We start from the raw sequence: 24,131 nt of genomic DNA on the forward strand, positions 1-24,131 counted from the left end.
TTTTTCCATCACAAATGGAAGTTCCTCAGTCACCGACCTACTAGCATGGAAAGATGTTACCCCATGAGGGTAAGGTGCCCATCAGATCATTTGGATGTGTGATAATTGTTTTCTTCATCCAGTTATATATCCATTCAGACACTCAAAAGTTGACTTTTACAGTAGTGGGGCAGGGTGTTCTGTATTAGATATGTATCAGATAATATCATACTTCCTACTTTAGTATTAGTATTGTAAACATGAGCACATGGATAGGTTTAGTATCTTAATTCATGTTTCACTCTTGATTTCTCTTACCTTGTTTTGTCAATAAAATTCTTCATGTTCCAGTAAATACTGGTTGATAAGATGATGTCAGGGCTCATTTATGGTTTATTATCTGATAATACAATAATTTAGCTGGCTGAATATGCTTGGTATCGCATATCGGCCCCATTCACTTAAATGAGGCTGAGCTGCGCCTAGGCCCTATGACTGATTACTATGATGTCACATGGCCTAGACCAGTGGTCAGCAACCCGCGGCTCTGGAGCCGCATGCGGCTCTTTTGAACCTTTCCCGCGGCTCTGGCATGGGCATGAGCAGTGTGTGTGCGGCATGAGCAGTGTGTGTGCGGCGACGGCGGCAGGGCAGGCACTGTGCGGCAGCGGCTGGGCAGGCACTGAGATGAGCGCTTCCATTGTGGAAGCGAAGCGCTCATCTCCATAGTGATCTGTTTGCATCGCTGTCCTCAGGACAGCGATACAAACAGAAGGCTGTGCGGATGAGCAGGGCAGGGAGGTGTGTCCCTTTCCGGTTCCTCTGATAGGCTGCCGGCACTACTATGCCTGCAGCCTATCAGAGGCCGGCGTAGGCGGCGCGATGACTTCATCGCGCCACCTGAGCCGTACAGCGCCGGAAGAGGCCTGCATCGCATCGCTCCAAAGAGGTAAGTATAAGTGTTAATTATTTATTTTTTTAACTGGCAGTCTGGCACATAATGGTATTATACTGGCACATGATTGGGGAATTTGGTGGGGGCCCCTGGAATTACTGGCACATGATTGGGGGGGGGGGGTCTGGTATTACTACTGGCACATGATTGGGGGGGTCTGGTATTACTACTGGCACATGATTGGGGGGGTCTGGTATTACTACTGGCACATGATTGGGGGGGTCTGGTATTACTACTGGCACATGATTGGGAGGTCTGGTATTACTGGCACATGATTGGAGGGGGGTTTGGTATTACTGGCACATGATTGGAGGGGGGTTTTGTATTACTGGCACATGATTGGGGGGTCTGGTATTACTGGCACATGATTGGAGGGGGGTCTGGTATTACTGGCACATGATTGGAGGGGGGGGTCTGGTATTACTGGCACATGATTGGGGGGGTCTGGTATTACTGGCACATGATTGGGGGGGTCTGGTATTACTGGCACATGATTGGGGGTGGTCTGGTAAAGGTAAATTAAATATTTTAATTAGCTATTAATTTGCAAAAATATATTTTACATTGTTAAGTGAAAAAGTCCTTTTTTTCTTCAGATTGACAGCTGTCTGCACGATCCTGTATATAGCATTAAGGTAAGAAACAATATATGCAGTGTTATATTTGTTTTAAATGTCGCAATGGTTTTGCGGCTCCCAGTTTTTTTTTCCCTTCGGAAACGGGTCCAAGTGGCTCTTTATGTCTTAAAGGTTGCAGACCCCTGGCCTAGACAAAGCTATGAGAAGGCCATGGCACTACTGCAGCTGATTGGCGGGCGTCCTGGGTGTCAGACTCCCATTTATCAGATACTGATGACCTATCAGTTAAAAAATCTCGGAGAACCCCTTCAATAACCATCACCAAGGAATAGCAGGGCATTCCAGTCTCTGCGGAGTCCTGATATCATCTTACTTCATTGTGTATGCTATTTGTTGTTTCAGTCAAGAAACATTAAGATTACTTCCTATAAATGATATATTAGAAGCATGCTCCCTCACATAATTCGGTGTAATATGATATAATATGCGCATTTTCTATCCTACAGCAGAAAAATGGACCAGCCAATGGTAGTCAATACAAGAGAGAATACAAGGAATATTTTGAAGAAGCCCCCTTGCACATCCTTGTGTCTACCTACCTTTGTTATGGAATTTTAATCTTATTCGGCTACTTACGGGATTTCATGAGAAAATGGGGATTGGAACAATGCCACATGGCCAAAGAAAGGGAAGAGCAAAAAGTAAGAATATTTTAAAAATAATAGAAAATGTATATTGTTATACCAGTGGTCCATACCCACAGCCTCTCTGGTGCCACCATCATCTTGTTGCTTCCTCCTGACAGTCCTGGCCGTCAGAGCAGTACTGCATTGATCACTCCACTCAGGTTGAGGACTGTCTCTTGCCTGCCCTGCCTCTCGCTGCCTGTAGGGCACTTGCAAATCCTCCCTCTGGCTCTTAAAGTGCCAGCGCATGCACCTTAATCTTCCTCAACCTAAGGGAGACAACTAAGGGTATTTAAGGTACCTTCCCCTGTGGGAGGGTTTTGTAACAATTAAGTTCTTGTTGTCTAGTGTCCTGCGAATAGTCTTGTTTGCCTGCCCGTAAACAGACCTCTGCCTGTTTCTGGATTTACCCTTTGCTGCCTCACTTGACCTCTGTCTGTTCCTTGTATTGACCCTGAGTTGCCAACCCTGACCCTTAGACGAATTACTAGATTACACAAACTCTGCCTGCCCCTACATGGACTTTTTCCTGACTACAGTTTTGTCTGACCCCTCAGTGCTGCCCCTCTTGACCCCTGTGGGTTAGCAGTCACTGAACAGAGTCTATTCTAGTAGGTAGTGTTCTGGTGGTCCAGATTCCTGTATAGGAGTAAAGACCAAACAGCTGCCAGAATAATGACCTTAAAAGCAGCTCCATCTATTTTCGTAACGGATATAAATAAATATAATCCAAACTTTCAAATGTAACTTTACCAATGTTTCAGCTAATTTGTCCGTCTGCTGTCCAGTCATTCGCCTCTCACAACATGTCTTTTTCAGTACTACTTGCATTTCCTATGAAATAACAATTCTGGAAAATCATTTCTTATAGCAATATATTCTGACATTCCTCTGATATTCCTGCTAGAGTTTATGAATGAATTGCCAGCAGTCTGTAATATTGTCCTATTTGAGGGTGCTGCCACATGTCACGGATGTGCTGCATTTTGGATGTGTCAAGAAAAAAAACACTTTGTTTTAAAAAAAAATGCATGCAGTTTTTGCAGCAACATACGTGCGGTTATGGTGCGTTTTCTTCCAGCAAAGGTGAAAAAACACATTAGACTTAAATTACATTAATGTAATTCTATTTTGTAATTAAGGTAATTGCGTTTTGCTGAAAGAGTGTCTTTGATGCAGTTTTTTTTTCCAGCTGCAATGTGTGGCATCACCCTAAGGGGATTTTCTTACCTTACAATGTGTCTCAGGTGGAAGTCTGGTCTTATAGCTGTCATAAAGATTTGATAAATGTCCATATTGTGAGCCCCATTGGAGACAGCATGATGCTAATGTCTATAAAGCGCTGCAGAATATAACAGCGCTATATAAATGCAGGAAAAAAAAAATGCAGATGCCCAGAAGTTTTCTTTCAAAAACCTTTCTGTAATACATTATCAGAGCATTTATTAACATCCCAGTTTAATCAGATTTGGAATTTCAGTAATACATTTTAAATTACATGTACTATATTGCACATGCTTTATAACGCAGTCATTTGTAAAAATAGTTATTTGCACTATTTTTTATAAAAACAACTAAATTTCGTCTTTTGATGGGCTCCATATTTGTATACAAGAAATTCCATATGAAAGAGATGAAAAAATGGCTATTAAAGAAAAGTCTAATATTGGATTTAATGAGCCTATAGGTACATAATGGATGTTGAATGAGGCATTGGTGTACATTTTGGCCAAAGCGTAATAAGCCACTCACCACGTCAAGGTCGCCTCTATGAGTGGTCCCTAACACTAGTTCCTACCTGTTTATGGGCCATGACAGCCACACAAAGTCCAGGGAGCGCAGGCACAGCATGAACGCCAGGCACACTCTGCTTTTAACCCCGTCTGGTGCCATTACAGCTTTCATCGGATCCAGGGATGCAAGTACCAACATGCATGCTGAGCCCACTATATACTTCTCCTGGAGCCAAATGGCTACTGGTAGGCCCTGTAGAAGTAGACTCAGTTTTATACTGACTTTAACCACCTCCGGACCGCCTAACGCAGATTCGCGTTCCGGAGGTGGCAGCCCTGCGCACAGTCACGCATCTACGCGTCATCTCGCGAGACGCGAGATTTCCTGTGAACGCGCGCCCGCAGGCGCGCGCGTTCACAGGATCGGAAGGTAAGCGAGTGGATCTCCAGCCTGCCAGCGGCGATCGTTCGCTGGCAGGCTGGAGATGTGATTTTTTTAACCCCTAACAGGTATATTAGACGCTGTTTTGATAACAGCGTCTAATATACCTGCTACCTGGTCCTCTGGTGGTCCCCTTTGTTTGGATCGACCACCAGAGGACACAGGCAGCTCAGTAATATGTTGCACCAAGCACCACTACACTACAACCCCCCCTGTCACTTATTAACCCCTTATTCACCCTTGATCACCCCTGATCACCCCATATAGACTCCCTGATCACCCCCCTGTCATTGATTACCCCTCTGTCATTGATCACCCCCCTGTAAAGCTCCATTCAGATGTCCGCATGATTTTTACGGCTCCACTGATAGATGGATCGGATCCGCAAAATGCATACGGACGTCTGAATGGAGCCTTACAGGGGCGTGATCAATGACTGTGGTGATCACCCCATATAGACTCCCTGATCACCCCCCTGTCATTGATTACCCCCCTGTCATTGATCACCCCCCTGTAAAGCTCCATTCAGATGTCCGCATGATTTTTACGGATCCACTGATAGATAGATCGGATCCGCAAAATGCATACGGACGTCTGAATGGAGCCTTACAGGGGCGTGATCAATGACTGTGGTGATCACCCCATATAGACTCCCTGATCACCCCCCTGTCATTGATCACCCCCCTGTAAAGCTCCATTCAGATGTCCGCATGATTTTTACGGATCCACTGATAGATGGATCGGATCCGCAAAACGCATACGGACGTCTGAATGGAGCCTTACAGGGGCGTGATCAATGACTGTGGTGATCACCCCATATAGACTCCCTGATCACCCCCCTGTCATTGATTACCCCCCTGTCATTGATCACCCCCCTGTAAAGCTCCATTCAGATGTCCGCATGATTTTTACGGATCCACTGATAGATGGATCGGATCCGCAAAACGCATACGGACGTCTGAATGGAGACTTACAGGGGAGTGATCAATGACTGTGGTGATCAACCCATATAGACTCCCTGATCACCCCCCTGTCATTGATTTCCCCCCTGTCATTGATCACCCCCCTGTAAAGCTCCATTCAGATGTCCGCATGATTTTTACGGATCCACTGATAGATGGATCGGATCCGCAAAACGCATACGGACGTCTGAATGGAGCCTTACAGGGGCGTGATCAATGACTGTGGTGATCACCCCATATAGACTCCCTGATCACCCCCCTGTCATTGATCACCCCCCTGTAAAGCTCCATTCAGATGTCCGCATGATTTTTACGGATCCACTGATAGATGGATCGGATCCGCAAAACGCATACGGACGTCTGAATGGAGCCTTACAGGGGCGTGATCAATGACTGTGGTGATCACCCCATATAGACTCCCTGATCACCCCCCTGTCATTGATTACCCCCCTGTCATTGATTACCCCCCTGTCATTGATCACCCCCCTGTCATTGATCACCCCCCCCCTGTCAGGCTGCATTCAGATGTCCGTATGATTTTTACGGATCCACGGATACATGGATCGGATCCGCAAAACACATACGGACATCTGAATGGAGCCTTATAGGGGGGTGATCAATGACAGGGGGGTGATCAACCCATATAAACTCCCTGATCACCCCCCTGTCATTGATCACCCCCCTGTCATTGATCACCCCTCTGTAAGGCTCCATTCAGACATTTTTTTGGCCCAAGTTAGCGGAAATTATTATTTTTTTCTTACAAAGTCTCAAATTCCACTAACTTGTGTCAAAAAATTAAATCTCACATGAACTCACCATACCCCTCACGGAATCCAAATGCGTAAAATTTTTTAGACATTTATATTCCAGACTTCTTCTCACGCTTTAGGGCCCCTAGAATGCCAGAGCAGTATAAATACCCCACATGTGACCCCATTTCGGAAAGAAGACACCCCCAGGTATTCCGTGAGGGGCATATTGAGTCCATGAAAGATTGAAATTTTTGTCCCAAGTAAGCGGAAAGGGAGACTTTGTGAGAAAAAAATAAATAAAATCAATTTCCGCTAACTTGTGCCAAAAAAATAAAAATTTGATGAACTCGCCATGCCCCTCACTGAATACCTTGGGGTGTCTTCTTTCCAAAATGGGGTCACATGTGGGGTATTTATACTGCCCTGGCATTCTAGGGGCCCTAAAGCGTGAGAAGAAGTCTGGGATCCAAATGTCTAAAAATGCCCTCATAAAAGGAATGTGGGCCCCTTTGCGCATCTAGGCTGCAAAAAAGTGTCACACATGTGGTATCGCCGTACTCAGGAGAAGTTGGGGAATGTGTTTTGGGGTGTCATTTTACATATACCCATGCTGGGTGAGAGAAATATCTTGGCAAAAGACAACTTTTCCCATTTTTGTATACAAAGTTGGCATTTGACCAAGATATTTATCTCACCCAGCATGGGTATATGTAAAATGACACCCCAAAACACATTCCAAAACTTCTCCTGAGTACGGCGATACCACATGTGTGGCACTTTTTTGCAGCCTAGGTGGGCAAAGGGGCCCACATTCCAAAGAGCACCTTTCGGATTTCACAGGTCATTTACCTACTTACCACACATTAGGGCCCCTGGAAAATGCCAGGGCAGTATAACTACCCCACAAGTGACCCCATTTTGGAAAGAAGACACCCCAAGGTATTCCGTGAGGGGCATGGCGAGTTCCTAGAATTTTTTATTTTTTGTCACAAGTTAGTGGAAAATGATGATTTTTTTTTTTTTTTTTTCTTACAAAGTCTCATATTCCACTAACTTGTGACAAAAAATAAAAACTTCCATGAACTCACTATGCCCATCAGCGAATACCTTGGGGTGTCTTCTTTCCAAAATGGGGTCACTTGTGGGGTAGTTATACTGCCCTGGCATTCTAGGGGCCCAAATGTGTGGTAAGGAGTTTGAAATCAAATTCTGTAAAAAATGACCGGTGAAATCCGGAAGGTGCTCTTTGGAATGTGGGCCCCTTTGCCCACCTAGGCTGCAAAAAAGTGTCACACATGTGGTATCGCCGTACTCAGGAGAAGTTGGGGAATGTGTTTTGGGGTGTCATTTTACATATACCCATGCTGGGTGAGAGAAATATCTTGGCAAAAGACAACTTTTCCGATTTTTTTATACAAAGTTGGCATTTGACCAAGATATTTATCTCACCCAGCATGGGTATATGTAAAATGACACCCCAAAACACATTCCCCAACTTCTCCTGAATACGGAGATACCACATGTGTGACACTTTTTTGCAGCCTAGGTGGGCAAAGGGGCCCACATTCCAAAGAGCACCTTTCAGATTTCACTGGCCATTTTTTACAGAATTTGATTTCAAACTCCTTACCACACATTTGGGCCCCTAGAATGCCAGGGCAGTATAACTACCCCACAAGTGACCCCATTTTGGAAAGAAGACACCCAAAGGTATTCACTGATGGGCCTAGTGAGTTCATAGAACTTTTTATTTTTTGTCACAAGTTAGTGGAATATGAGACTTTGTAAGAAAAAAAAAATCATCATTTTCCGCTAACTTGTGACAAAAAATAAAAAGTTCTATGAACTCACTATGCCCATCAGCGAATACCTTAGGGTGTCTACTTTCCGAAATGGGGTCATTTGTGGGGTGTTTGTACTGTCTGGCCATTGTAGAACCTCAGGAAACATGACAGGTGCTCAGAAAGTCAGAGCTGCTTCAAAAAGCGGAAATTCACATTTTTGTACCATAGTTTGTAAACGCTATAACTTTTACCCAAACCATTTTTTTTTACCCAAACATTTTTTTTTTATCAAAGACATGTATAACAATAAATTTAGAGAAAAATTTATATATGGATGTCGTTTTTTTTGCAAAATTTTACAACTGAAAGTGAAAAATGACATTTTTTTGCAAAAAAATCGTTAAATTTCGATTAATAACAAAAAAAGTAAAAATGTCATCAGCAATAAAATACCATCAAATGAAAGCTCTATTAGTGAGAAGAAAAGGAGGTAAAATTCATTTGGGTGGTAAGTTGCATGACCGAGCAATAAACGGTGAAAGTAGTGTAGGTCAGAAGTGTAAAAAGTGGCCTGGTCTTTCAGGGTGTTTAAGTCATAGGGGCTGAGGTGGTTAAAACCAGCCTCCAGGGGATTAACTGGTCAGGTGTGCATGACTGCATGGAGATCGCCACGCCTCCAATATATACTGCAAAGAAAAAATGTGGGTGATTGAGTCAGCACAACCCTATATGCATGTTGGTACTTGCATCCCTGGATCCGATGAAAGCTGTAATGGCACCGGACGGGGTTAAAAGCAGAGTGTGCCTGGCGTTCATGCTGTGCCTGCGCTCCCTGGACTTTGTGTGGCTGTCATGGCCCATAAACAGGTCGGAACTAGTGTTAGGGACCACTCATAGAGGCGACCTTGACGTGGTGAGTGGCTTATTGCGCTTTGGCCAAAATGTACACCAATGCCTCATTCAACATCCAGCATGGAGGCAGGGCGGAGTGCTGTTTGCAGAGTGCTATTGCATTTGTGTCTTTTTCTTTGTATATGTATTTCGCCATAGCGATGTGCACCTGCATATAGGGTTGTGCTGACTGTATCCCCCACATTTTTTTCTTTATAGGTACATAATGTTTGGCATATTTCAGCAACCCAGGGGAAGTATGGAGAGGACAAGGGTAGTAGTTTTGGATAACAGTGTGTTCACGGTGACTGGGCTATCTCCACCAAACCTCCCTCAATGCTTGGGTTAGGCACAGTGACAAGGATAACAGTAGTTCCCCTTGGGGCACACCTTGTGTTATGGTTGAAGGTGTATCACTCCTACGCTGACGAAACACAGATCTACCTCTCTGGTCCAGACATCACCACCTTACTATCCAGAATCCCACAATGTCTATCTTCTATATCATCCTTCTTCTCCTCTCGCTTTCTAAAACTTAACATGGATAAAACAGAATTCATCCTCTTTCCCCCATCTTGCTCAACCCCCCTAACAGACCTATCTATCACGATCAATGGCTGCACACTCTCCCCGGTCAACCAAGTCCGCTGCCTTGGAGTGACCTTGGATTCTGCCCTCTCCTTCAGACTGCACATCCAAGCACTTTCCACCACCTGCCGCCTCCAACTCAAAAACATAACCCGCATCCGTGCTTTCCTTAACTTTGAATCTGCGAAAATGCTTGCACATGCCCTCATCATCTCCCGCCTAGACTACTGCAACACTCTCCTCTGTGGCCTTCCATCTAGCACTCTCGCACCCCTCCAATCTATCCTCAACTCTGCTGCCCGACTATACCACCTATCACCCTATTACTCCTCTGCCTCTCCCCTCTGCCAATCCCTTCACTGGCTCCCCCCTGGCCAGCAAATTCACTTCAAAGTACTAACAAATACATACAAGGCTGTCCATAACCTGTCTCCTCCCTACATCTCTGAGCTACTTTCCCGATACACCCCCACACGCACTCTGCGATCCTCACAAGACCTCCTTCTCTCCTCTCCTCTTATCCCCTCTTCCCACAATCGCCTCCAAGATTGCATCCCTCACATTCTGGAACTCGCTACCCCAACATATCAGACTCTCACCTACAGTGGAATCCTTCAAAAGAAACCTGAAAACCCACCTCTTCAGACAAGCCTACAACCAGTGACCCTGCGGCCTCTATACCGCCATGACCAACTTCACCCTCACCTACTGTGTCCTTCTCCCATACCATGTAGATTGTAAGCCCTCACGGTCAGGGCCCTCTCTCCTTCTGTACCAGTTTGTAACTCGTCTTGTTTATGATTAGTACAATTGTCTGTATTATGTATGTATACACCCCTTATCATATGTACAGCGCTATGGAATGAATGCCCTTTGTGTTCAGGTGCAAATGATAGGTAGGAGACTGACAAAATATTTTTTATGACTGCATTTTATTTGTTTCCGTTTCTAAGATATAGGGTTAGAAATCAGTCTGTTTACCAGCTGTCAGTTTCTCTTTTCTTTGAATACCATCATCTGACAGCTCAAGTGTTGCTCACAATTGACAAAATTATTTTTAATCCATAATGATTAAAATGCAATAATAATAAATGCCCCCAAAGGTGTACATAGCCTTTAAAATCTTTTCTGAGTAGAGAGATGCAAAACATGTCCACACACACAATGGAGGCATACAGTCTTTGCAAAGCAGTTTACAGCAATGTTTTTGCTGAGGTGAAGGAGGTTTCTCTTATTTCCAATGTCTTCTGAAATACAGTTTGCTCAAACTTCCTGCACAATTTTCCAATATTTTCTGCAATTCCTGGCAGCAAGGTACAGATTCACAAGTAACAATGCAAGCTGCAGACAAATATGATAGGGCAGCCAGAAGCCAAAACCCAATCACAGCTACGAGGTCTCTGGATGATATGCTTTCTCTTCACAGACTGTCCACTGCACAAAGCCATATTGTGCTCTACTGACTGAAAACTCACCCCACTGACAGACTAGACTAACCCAGTGGCATGAGGAGTCTGATAGGCCAAGCAATGCTCCTCTGGACTTCTGGGAAGAGGATATGTAAATGTTTGCACTGATGAGGGACAATCACCCTGAAACAGTTTACTTATAGGATAGTGTGAAGGACTTTTATGCAATTGCCTATATGCTTCAGTTTGATTCTCTCCCTGCTATTTTGAGGACTATATTGTTCGGTTCCAAGTGTCAAGAATGAATGTATTCGTGTACCGGACAATGATGTTGAGATTATGTTTGTATGTGGGATAGAAAGTACTTGTGTGAAATTGTTAAGAATTGTAAATGTTCTGGCCAGCAGATAATTGAGCTGTGTGTATTGGTAAAACTCAATTGTCTAGCCTGGCCCAGAGGAGGAGTTTTAGGATAATTGAGCTGTGTGTATTCTTAAAACTCAATTATCTAGCCTGGCCCAGAGGAGGAGTTTTTGCTGCATAAATTGTGAGTTCTGTGTACCAGTAAATCAGTCTTGTTCCAGCATTAAGTTGACTCATGTGTGGATTATTCGGCGATTCCAGGGATATTCCTACTCGTGGAATATTGGGTGATTTTCTTTTATGGGAAGAAGGGAATGCTTGACGAGGATATTTTCTACTACCGTCACAATTGGTTGGCAGCAGCGGGATTTTCCCTTCTACTTTCCTTTACACCAGGATTCCAAGCAGACACTGGGAACAGTGAATGGAAGGCTGGTACACCCTGCTTAAAAGAAATACACTGAAAGAACTACTGGAAGTCCGTGGAAGGATTGCTAGCAACAAAACCAAGCGGGTCATTATAGCAGAAATTAATGGAGCTAGACCAGGAGAACTTGGTTGCAGCAACGCCAGCAGTACAAGAGATGGGGACACCAGTGATTCAGGAGGAGGAATCACCAGCCAACAAGGCAATGAGAGAGAAGCTAGCATGGTTCGGTCCGAACCCAACGGCGGATGTGGTGCTGAAAGTGATGAACCTGTTAGCGGAGGAGGCTAAACAAATAAGAGACGCAGAGCTACAGTTAAAATTGGCAGCAGTCCAACGAGCAGCCGCACATTCTCCAAACAGTGAGTACAGCACAGCAGACACAAGGAAGATTCCGTTTAGCGCTTTTAAAGCTTTTGATGAAAAAGACTGTGACATTGATAATTACCTGGCAGATTTTGAGCGACAATGTAACCTGCACCGAATAGATAGAGGAGAGTGGGTCGCAATATTGTCAGGCAAACTGTCAGGCAAAGCTTCTGATGCTTTCCGGACCGTGCCAGAGCAGGAGATCCATAGCTACGCCAGGGTTAAAGAAGTGCTCCTGGCTCGTTATGCAGTAACCCCAGAGTCCTACCGACAAAAGTTCAGGGACTCACGCAAAACCACGAAAGACTCTTACGTGGAATGGGCATGCCAGTTATCCCTGTCGGCCTCTAACTGGGTCAACAGCAGCCAGGCCACCTCCGCAGAGGACATTTTACAACTAATGCTCCTGGAACAATTTTACAATTACATCCAGACGGATGTCAAAGACTGGGTGAGAGATCGCAGGCCCATGACTCTACCAGAGGCCGCTAAGTTGGCGGATGAATATGCGGATACTCGCCAGACGAACCCGGTCACACCACGGGTACAACCTCCACGACCAACGGTGCCCTCACACCAACCAGCCGCTAGATACCAACCTCCTAACAGACCGGTGACATCTAGCCCTCGCTATCCACGCCAGGAGGACAATGAACAACGCTGCTTCCGGTGCAAACAGCTGGGTCACTACAAGCAGAATTGCCCCATGGACAACAACACCAGGTCAAATTGGTCTCGACCTGGGTACCGCCCACCAGCAGCAGCCCATTGTGTAGACTCGGCTTGGGATCCCCAGGAACTGGGTCAGGAAGAACCATTGGGCACCCTTTACGAAGCCCTCATGGTACAATCTGTTATTACAGACAACAGGAAACACCATTGTCAGCTGGTCATGGTTAACGGAAAAACCGCCCGGGGATTAAGAGACAGTGGGGCAACCATCACGTTGGTACAAAGACACCTTATTAAGGCATCAGAGAAACCGGGGAAATCAATTGCTGTGAGAGTGGCAGGGGGGGCAGTATACCGTATTCCTACTGCACAGGTACACCTAGACTGGGGTGCGGGAGCTGGCAATGTTCATGTGGGCATCATGAAAGACTTACCTTCTGAAGTCATCCTGGGCAACGACATTGGCCCCCTGACTTCGGCGTTCGCCTCTACCCCCGCTCAGGAGGCCCACGCAGTAACCACCAGAGCACAAAGTCGCGCTGCCGAGAGCCATCCGCTTCCTACTGAGACCCAGGTAAGCCAACCCAACCTATCCTTGACTGTAGAACCCCTACCCTGGGACACCCCAGAGGATTTTGGGCGGGAGGTGACCGGAGACCCTTCCCTCAGAAAGTATCGAGAGAAAGCCAGGAGGGGCCAAGGGGGGTTAGAGAAGGAGCAATTTATCTGGGAGGAAGGCCGCTTGTACAGGCTCACCGAGACCCGGGGTAATACACCAGGGCCTAAGCAAAAACGCCAGCTGGTAGTTCCCCAGAAATACCGCCAGGAGTTATTGAGGATTGGGCACGACGTACCCTTGGCAGGCCATTTGGGAATACGCAAGACAGGGTATCGGATAACCCAGAACTTCTTCTGGCCTGGGGTGTCCGACGACGTCAGGGCGTATTGTCAAACGTGCGAGGTATGCCAACGTATAGGTAAAAAGGGAGACCACCCAAAGGCTAAACTAGTTTCCATGCCCATTATTGAAGAACCGTTCACAAGGGTAGCCGTGGACATTATAGGGCCCCTGGCCCAACCTAGCCGTTCCGGCAAGCGGTATATACTCACCATAGTAGACTACGCCACCCGTTACCCTGAAGCGGTAGCTCTCTCTAACATACAGGCTGAGACCGTAGCAGAGGCCCTAGTTAAAGTATTTTCCCGAGTAGGCTTTCCCAAGGAGGTTCTGTCCGACCAAGGTACCCAATTCACGGCCGAGGTAACCCAGCAGATATGGAAAACCTGTGGAGTTAAATCCCTGACTAGCTCCCCATACCATCCCCAGACTAACGGCCTGTGCGAGCGCTTCAACGGAACGCTAAAGCAAATGTTGAAGTCGTTCACGGGGGCATACAAGGATTGGGAGCGATTCCTGCCACACCTTCTCTTTGCCTACCGAGAGGTGCCGCAGGAATCGACCGGATTCTCACCCTTCGAACTTCTCTATGGGAGGCGGGTGAGGGGGCCCTTAGATCTCATCAAGGATCACTGGGAGGGGCAGACAGAGATTGAGGGGACCCCGGTTGTACCTTATGTCCTGGAGCTGAGGGACCGCATGGAGGAATTAGCCCAGACAGTGCGAGAGAACCTCCGGGCGGCCCAACAGCGCCAGAGGGTATGGTATGACCGACGGGCTAGGCACCGGAGCTTTCAGATAGGCCAAAAGGTCATGGTATTAAGGCCGGTCCGAACAGACAAGCTCCAGGCCGCCTGGCAGGGCCCCTATAAAGTTATAGGACAGATATGCGACACTACCTACACGATAGCCAGCTGCGAGGATGAAGATGTGAAACGAACCTTTCACATCAACATGCTCAAGGCCTATCAGGAACGGGCAGAGGAGGTAGCCGCTATCTGTGCACCAGCAGGAGAAGACACAGAGACCCTACCCCTTCCCGACCTATTGGGCAGTAACGAAGGGATGACCCAGATAAAGAAAGTCCAGCTAGGTGAACAGCTGGAGCCGCAAGAGCGGGATCAAGCTGTCCGCTTACTAGAAACAAAACAGGCCACATTCTCTCAGGAGCCTGGATACACACTCCTAGCCATACACAAGGTAGAGACTCCAGGACAGGCACCCCTGAGACAGCCTCCCTACCGTATCCCCGAAGCAGTCCGGGAAGGGATGCGGAAGGAGATAGATGAGATGCTTCGGCTAGGCGTAATCGAACCCTCAGAAAGTCCTTGGGCCTCGCCGGTAGTCTTAGTGCCAAAGAAGGATGGGACAACCCGCTTCTGTGTAGATTACCGGCGCCTCAATGACAAGACAGTTACTGACGCCTATCCGATGCCACGGATGGACGAGCTGCTTGACCGTATCTCTGCAGGGAAGTATCTGACCACAATAGACCTATGCAAGGGATATTGGCAGATTCCCCTAGCAGAAGATGCCATACCCAAGTCGGCCTTCATCACCCCGTTCGGCCTATACCAATTCCGGGTTATGCCGTTCGGGATGAAGAACGCCCCGGCCACCTTCCAACGGATGGTGGATCAGTTACTTAGGGGTCTCCAGAGCTTTGCATGCGCTTACCTGGATGACATCGCCATCCACAGCGATACCTGGGAAGCGCACCTAGAGCACGTAGGGGTAGTATTAGATAGGATCAGGGGGGCCGGGCTGACCCTGAAACCCGACAAATGTCACTTGGGTATGGCGGAGGTACAATATTTGGGCCACCGAGTAGGATGTGGTAAGCAACGGCCGGAGCCGGCTAAGATCGAGGCCGTTGCCAATTGGCCCACTCCCCACACCAAGACACAAGTCATGGCTTTCTTAGGCACAGCCGGCTATTACAGACGCTTTGTACCCGACTATAGTACCCTGGCCAAACCCCTGACCGACTTGACCAAAAAGAAGCTACCCCGACAAGTCCTGTGGTCCCCGGAATGCGAGGTGGCTTTCCAAGCACTAAAGACTGCTCTGGTTAATGCTCCGGTGTTGGTTACCCCAGATCCTAACAAAAGATTTATTGTCCATACAGACGCTTCAATGTTTGGACTGGGGGCAGTACTAAGCCAGATCGGGGAGGATGGAGGAGAGCACCCGGTGGCATACCTGAGTCGGAAGCTGTTGCCAAGGGAGGTCAGTTATGCCACCATTGAAAAAGAGTGTTTGGCCTTGGTATGGGCACTCAAAAAGCTCACACCTTACCTTTATGGCCAGGCGTTCACTCTCATCACCGATCACAACCCCTTGGTGTGGCTTAACCGGGTTTCAGGGGACAACGCCCGTTTGCTACGCTGGAGCTTGGCCTTACAGCCCTATGACTTTACGATTCATTATCGCCCAGGCAAGCAAAACGGGAATGCCGATGGATTGTCACGCCAAACGGATTTAACCTCGGACTAAAAGCTCTGAACCCGTCAACCCTACTGGACCAGGAAAGGTCCAACCGAGTTGCCGGAGCAGGGAGAAAAAGGGGGGCCATTGTGAAGGACTTTTATGCAATTGCCTATATGCTTCAGTTTGATTCTCTCCCTGCTATTTTGAGGACTATATTGTTCGGTTCCAAGTGTCAAGAATGAATGTATTCGTGTACCGGACAATGATGTTGAGATTATGTTTGTATGTGGGATAGAAAGTACTTGTGTGAAATTGTTAAGAATTGTAAATGTTCTGGCCAGCAGATAATTGAGCTGTGTGTATTGGTAAAACTCAATTGTCTAGCCTGGCCCAGAGGAGGAGTTTTAGGATAATTGAGCTGTGTGTATTCTTAAAACTCAATTATCTAGCCTGGCCCAGAGGAGGAGTTTTTGCTGCATAAATTGTGAGTTCTGTGTACCAGTAAATCAGTCTTGTTCCAGCATTAAGTTGACTCATGTGTGGATTATTCGGCGATTCCAGGGATATTCCTACTCGTGGAATATTGGGTGATTTTCTTTTATGGGAAGAAGGGAATGCTTGACGAGGATATTTTCTACTACCGTCACAGATAGCTACCTTATATCTGTTATCATTAGAGGCAGAGCTGGCTAAGATCTCATTTGCATTCCCTTTAGATTAAACCAGTGGACATGGAGAGGCAAGCTTTATCTCTGCCCTCCTTCTAGAAAAACATCTCAGAGGTTTAGTAAACACCTGCTTTAGCCTCATTAGCCACTAGTATGGTCCTAGTAGAACAGTACACAATTACTACATACCACTTATAATAAAAAAAACAAAAAACATTTATTTAGTATAGTGCATTACAATTCATCTCCATCAGAAGCAACTATGGATTTGTATGTTCATCATACCTGATCTTCACCAGCTCGAGGGTGAACAAGGCTATGTTACTTTGGGGGAACAGAAGGACTACAGCAAGGAGGACAGAGAACCTGCTGGCAGTAGACTACCATATGTTTGCCCTACTCCAGATGTAGGTGCTTGCATGATCCTAGGCATCGACAGAAAACCTAGGGACCACCCAACATTTTCTTCAATATTACTGTAGAAAGTATGCAGTTACTTCTGTTTTTGTCTGTAAAGAAATTGAGATCTTCTACCTCTGATAACCCATTGCCATCACTGAGTATAATTGGATAGATTATGTAATATAAAATCAGTAGTTTAATTGTCTCTTTTGACAAATAAATGCCATGAAGTGTGTAACGTGTTTAAACATTTTGTCATATTTTGAAGGATTTTGTGCCTCTTTATCAAGACTTTGAAAATTTCTACAAAAGAAATATATACATGCGCATCCGTGATTCTTTTAATCGACCCGTATGCAGTGTCCCAGGAGCTCAATTTGATCTAATGGAGCGAGTGACTGATGACTACAACTGGACCTACAGGTGATTATTCTGCCGTTTCAGCTACAGAAAATTCTGGTTTCTTTTGTGGGTTGTCCTTAGAGCCCAGCCATAAAAATATGTGAATATTTTCTCTCTTTTGATTGGCAGGTGGCCTAAAAAACCTTCCTTATGATATCACAAAGTTGCAGAGCATTATTGCCCCTTTAAGGGAATTGTATATATGCATATGGTTTCTCTTGCAGATTTATGTTGCAGAAGTAGTGTGAATTGTACTGCTCCCCAAGCATATGTGAAAAAATGTATATCACTATTCCTTTAAGAGAGTATTGGGCATTATATATTCTTGTAACATTTATAAATGATTTGCGTCACATGACCAGGGTTTCCTACAGTATTTGGCAATTATATGATTTGCGCATTTTTATACGATTTAGGGTACATTTACACGACAGTGGAAAACAGCCATGTGATGGATGTTTTTTTAACGGCCACCACAGTCGCACAACTCTTTTCAGAACCATGGCAGTCTATGGGGCTATTCACATGGGTGTTTTTTTCATGTCCAGTAAATAGCAGCCATCTGTTTTGACCGCTTTGCCAGCCAAACAGACACCATTGAAATAAATGAACCCCTTTTTAACAGCTGTGTAGACATAAATTCACCTGTCTAATGGACTTTAAAAATGGGTACTTGAGTGGCATGGAAAGCAGGGAGTTGAAAAAAAAAATTAAGAAAATACTCACCTTAACTATGGCACACATAGGAACACTAGCTCCACACTGAAGGAAGCAGGACCTGATGCTCCCAGTGTTGTGACATCACATGATCACGCTTGGAGCATCAGGTCCTGCTGCCTCCATTGCAGAGCGAGTGTTTCCGAATGCATTTCGTGAGGTATTTTTTTATTTTTGCTGGCACTATCTCTACTGGGAGAACAGAGGGGCATTATCTCTACTGGGGAACAACTGGGGGCCATTATTTCTACTGGGGGCACAACTGGGGACCATTATTTCTACTCAGGGGCCATTATTTTCACTTGGGACACAACAAGGGGGCCATTATTTCTACTGGTGGCACACCTTGGGGCTATTAAATATACTGGAGCACAATTTGGGGTTATTATAGATACTGGGGGCAATAAAGAGGGCTTATAACTACTGGGGGCACTACAAAGGGGCATTATTTATACAGGGGGTACTATAGGGGGCATTATATATATACTGAGGGGACCGTGGGGTGACATAATATATACTGAGGGCATTGCAGGGGTACGGGTTTTAAACAAAAGCCAATGAAAGTCATCAGTTTTTAACTGACGTTAAAAACAAATGAGAAATGAACGTTAAAAACAGATGGATACACAGAAAAATTGACAGTTTACCGTTTTTTTTTTACTGTCACATGGAGAGCTTCCACTGTGCACAATCCACCAGACATTGTATTTGATTAGGTTGAGGGGTGCATCTACTTTTTTTTTTTTAATAGCGTTTATTTAACACTTTTGCATTAAGTACAACAATCCCAAAGGGGAGAAACAATTTCTCATCGCACAATCACTCACATAAGCAAGTCCATCATTAACATATTTCTTGACAGTAAGAGACATAAGTGTGACTTTAATACAAAGCATCACTGTCATCGCTAAGCTGCATCCAGAACTCACTCATTCCACATTCACACTCTCATACACACACTTGGGTAGTACAGTCTCCACCGCCAACAATCCTTCAAGTCGTACCTTCAGCTTGCACCCACAGGCCCCAAATTTTGTCAAATCGATTAGGCACTCCCCTTGCTTCATATGTCAATTTGTACATCTGAAGGTCTTTATTTATAAGGTGCGCCCATTGGTCCACTGTAGGACACTTGGGTGGTTTCCAGTTCAAAAGTATGTTCTTCCTCCCATAGAACATCAACAGTCGTAACAATGTTCTATTGTATTTGGATGGAGTCAGTTCAGAAACTAGCCCCAGTACACATACTACCGGGTCACAAATCCCCGGAAGCCCCAACTTAATGTTAATAAAGTTGCACACCCCCTTCCAATACACCTGCATTACCGGGCACAGCCAAACCATATGAAAAAAGGAGCCCCTAGCCTCTCCACATCTGTCACACCCCGGGTTCGATATTTGCCGCATCTGATAAAGACGCATCAGGGTCAAGTATACCCTATGCATCCATTTAACTTGAATGAGCTGATCCCGAGCACTTATAACAGACGTCCTCCACCTCAGAGGCCACTCCTCCAGGGGTGCATCTACTTACCTAAAACTCTTCACTTGAGTGCTAGGACTGACAGCCAGCTTCTCTTCTATAATGCACATCTGAGACAAAAGTGACCATGCCATAGCATGCAAATCCAATGTGGCAATCCTTGCCTGCGTATTGCAGCTTGTTATACGAATTAAAGGTTTAGTTTTATTATAGGTACACCGGAAAAGTCATTAAGGATGTGATAAATATGGGATCATACAACTATCTGGGTTTTGCGGAAAATAATGATGAGTCACTGGACACAGTGATGAATGTACTTGAGAGATATGGCGTTGGAGTGTGCAGTACCATACATGAACTGGGTAAGAATAATGACCATCAGTCTTAACAGTCCTGACATTACCATACAAATACCTGTTAGTGTAGGGGACATTGATGACATGTGATATCACTTATTTTTTTCTGTAGGCTGCTCCATTCCCCCGCTGTGCCCACTGTTCTGGTTTCCCGCCCTATATGTAAATCCATATAATTGGTACAGGGAGACAGACGGGTTTCTCAAAGGGGCGTCTCCTTATCCCTGGCTGTGAGCTGGCCAAGCACAACGTACAGTAGTGTGTCACAGCCAGGGAGAAGGTGAGCTTTTTTTCCCCTCCCTGGCTGTGATGCTCTCCTCTGCGATTGGACAGCTCAAAGCCATGGAGGAGGAGACGTTCCCTAATGTCAGGACCGGTAAGAGGTCCTCTTTAAAAATGGTTGATAATTGCAGGCTCTTGGGGTATTTTCTATTTTGAATGTGCAGCAGACATTTAGGGCCTAATTTATCAAGACCAGAGTGTTCTACGCCGGTCTTGTTAGGGCCTGTGTGCTGCCGGAGGAGTCATTTAAATTATGAGGAGGAGGCATCATCATAAATTAATTGCGTCCTCTGGCAGTCCATGCGCTAGTCTGAAATCTATGGCAGCTCAGAGCTTCCATAGATTTCAGTCATTATTTACACCTGTTTCTGGGGTAAATAATGATGAATGTGCCAGGGCTAATGGCCCCATCTACATCTTTCTTTTGGGAAACTGGCGAGAGCAGTGTAAACATGCCAGTTATAACAAAAAAAGTTACAATGGCAATGAAAAAGTCTCAAAACTAGGGTTTTGAGACCAAAAAAGGCTTATTTGGGAATGATATATTCCATCCATAGTTTTAGTAATAGAGAAAAAGCAAAACAGGTGGATAAGAAGAGGCCTGCTACAAAATGCTGCAATTTGACCCCTTGTGGGCTCATACACGCAGCTAAGCCACATGAAGAGGTCCTGTATTTGTACCAAGCATGGTGACCCTGCACGATAAATGATACATTATCTTACCTTTTTGTTAAATAATTTCCATTCTTTCTTAGGACAAATGGATAAACTACAAGAGCTAGAAGATTTGCTTGCAAAGTTCCTCAAAGTAGAAGCAGCAATGGTTTGCACTATGGGTTTTGCCACAAATTCAACAAACATTCCAGCTCTGGTTGGAAAGGTTGGAAAATTCTGATCATATATTAACATGTCCATTACTAACAGCATAAAGTATCCAGATTGATATGTAACACTAAAAAAGTAATGTATGCACTACAGCTAAAGACAATGAAAATCTTGCTAAGCCACCTTAGGCACTTACCACATGATCATTCCAGTATTTATCATTGTGTCTAAGGCTAGACATAAGACATAAGATAGTCACAGTGTCCCATGATATTCCCATTGCCTTTGCACAAACAAGAGTCACAGTGGAGCCCTAGCCTTCATTTTAAAGACAGGCATAGACCAGGGCTGTGGGAGTCAGTATGCCAAGCTTCCCTCTCCTGCATTGACTCCTCTATTTTTTGCACTGAGACTTGGACTTCATGCACCCAAAACTGACTCAGACTCCACAACTCTGACTCTATAGCCCTTCTAATTATCGCATTTTTGATAGGTGTAATATAATTAAAATTTCCAAACTTTCCTTAGTTCCTAAGAACGTAAATATGCAACAAGATATACATGTAACAAATTAATGATACAAATTTAATAACATATCAAATGTAATATTTTTATTTTGAAGCTGAAGTTGGAGTTGGTAAATTTTCACCATCTCCAACTCTGTCCAAAATTGACTCTGATTCAACAACCCTGGCATCGAAATGAAATCCAGACAATTTACCACACATTGGGCAAAAGCTGAAGACCATAGATGGTTTAGTGTCCCATGTATGTTTCTATGTTCCTAGAGTTTTATGGTAATCTTGTTCAAGTGTCTTACTTAACATATTCAAATCTATTTTGGTACATATGTATATATATTTACAGGGCTGTCTTATCCTTAGTGATGAATTAAACCACACTTCTCTGATTCTTGGGGCAAGACTCTCTGGAGCTACCATTCGAGTATTTCAACACAACAGTAAGTGTCATTGAAGGACAGAGAAGAGAGCTCAGAGCTGTAACTTCTGTACAGTGCAGAGTGATCTGCACTGAGTTTTCTTGGTGAGTACCCTTTCGTATGGTGGACCTCTGCACTGTATACTAGTTACCATGTATCAGATGTGCTTGTTACAAATTTTTGTCTAAAGCACTAACTAAATTGATAAGAGTCAAAGCCATGAGGGAATGTATCACTGATGATTATAAAACCCAATGCGTTTTCATTGAGTGGATTGTACAGTATGAAATCAGAGGAAAATCATTTGCAGCCAATCCCTAAAGAGCCGATGCAGAGGATGGGAGAGATATTGGCCCTGATGAGATGTTGTGTCACAGTGTATTCCCTCAGGCCTTTGCTTCCTGTGCATTGGTGCAGTAGAAAGGTTATTTAAAGACTCAGGCCGGAAGTAAAAGTATAACAGTTTCTCTTTACTCAGTGCAAAAGATAACTTGTAATACATCCAGCAGTAGTTGGTACAAAGTGCAAGTTCGCTGACCAGATGATAAGGTATGGTGGCTTGATAAGTGGCAGTTAATGGCACCTCGGATGTTCTATCTTGCTGATGACTATCTCTTGAACTTCAGTTTAACAACTATAAACTTGCACTTGTGGATATAGGTGTCCACAGTTTAATGTAGGCTTTGAGCTGGCCTGGCTTGGATGTTATTTAGGTAATTGGTGTCTGAACTGTCTTTGACCCAGACATATGTAAAGGCACTTGAACATTTTTTCCAATTAGTCTGACAGACCACTGTTTGCCTTATTTTAACATATGTCTATTTTTTCTGATAAAACTAAACTTTTAATATAACATAATAATAAATCTCTTCTTTGACCATTACATTATTTCTGTTAAAACTATCAGTTGTGTCGACTCATTACTGGTCAGTTTATACATCAGCACAATTATGTTTGGTGCTATAATATTTGTAGTTGGAGACTGGTAGCCGCGCGCTGGCTCCAGATTTCTCTCCCTTAACCAGACCCTACCTGCCACATAGAGTTACTTTTTGATTCTTCCTAATGTAAGGCGTCACCTCTGCTCTAAAATATCCCTAAAACACTGCCCCCCAACATGTTTCGCCAGCAACTATGGCATCTTCAGGGGATCGGGCAGTGAGCGTTGGATGGGCGTGGCACAGATCTTTTATAGTCTCCTATTATGACATCATCACAATTAGCCTATTGCATCTAGCGACATGGCTTGTGTATATGTATTATTTCTTATTCCCACTGTCATTGGGGTTAACGTACCTGTTCCTCCTCCCATAACTAACACCTCCTTATTGTCGATGCTGTCCCTATTCTCGCGTTACTTACACCAAATCCTGCACATGTTTATAAACTGAATAGCTCTTATTCCAATGCAGTGTCTGCGCATGCTCCGGGACTTAGAACCTCAATTCTAACCTTAACAACACCGCGCATGCTCCAGGACTTAGAGTTTCGGCTTCACTTAATTATTCCTGCACCTGTCTGGGAACTTAATCCCCCAACTGATTCTGTTGTAATATCATACAGGATAGATCTAATTGACATTAACTGGAACTTCTCACTACTATAAAAAATATTATTATAATCGTACCAATGATTCTATGATTTTAACTATACATGATTGCATTAATTGGGCTATCCATTACATTATCATGTGAACCAATTATTTTATTAATTCATATATGTTTCATTACTTTTTAATGCTTCATGATATTATGGACGAATACATCCTATTTTTATACTCCAATTCATGATTAATATTATAAATTATTATTAACCAATCATGTATTTATAAATCCCTCACTGTCACCCTATATTTACAATCATGTTTCCAAATTCATCTAAGACATATTTAATTATTTACAGTCATGTTCAAATTTCTGTCGTCCCTCACTTGCAGCAGGTCACTCTGCTGACTGAAAACGCTGTAGCTGTTTAGGTTTCCTGGTGTTCTTGTAGTCCTTCTCTAGAGTGGTGGTCTCACAAGAGAATGGCTTCCTTTGCTGGACCTTTGGAGTAAGAGCAATCAGACATGTCTCCTTCCTCCTCACTGTCATACAGTAGCTAGAACTCCCCCTCCTGGCAGGAAACTTGATCAG

General features: G+C 44.6%; 1 protein-coding gene across 1 annotated transcript in view; it reads left to right on the forward strand.

Annotated features, from left to right (window-relative positions):
* LOC120999086 (serine palmitoyltransferase 3-like) overlaps positions 1–24,131 on the forward strand; it is a 117,421-nt gene that overhangs the window by 18,273 nt on the left and 75,017 nt on the right. The window contains exons 2-6 of the mRNA XM_040429958.1: positions 2,019–2,213; positions 17,260–17,414; positions 19,807–19,955; positions 20,987–21,111; positions 21,924–22,017. Of these exons, the coding sequence (XP_040285892.1) occupies positions 2,019–2,213; positions 17,260–17,414; positions 19,807–19,955; positions 20,987–21,111; positions 21,924–22,017 (718 nt within the window). The remainder of the gene's footprint in view (positions 1–2,018; positions 2,214–17,259; positions 17,415–19,806; positions 19,956–20,986; positions 21,112–21,923; positions 22,018–24,131) is intronic.

The sequence above is a fragment of the Bufo bufo genome, chromosome 4 (genome assembly GCF_905171765.1).
Source record: "Bufo bufo chromosome 4, aBufBuf1.1, whole genome shotgun sequence".
In the NCBI taxonomy this organism is placed as follows: Eukaryota; Metazoa; Chordata; class Amphibia; order Anura; family Bufonidae; genus Bufo; species Bufo bufo.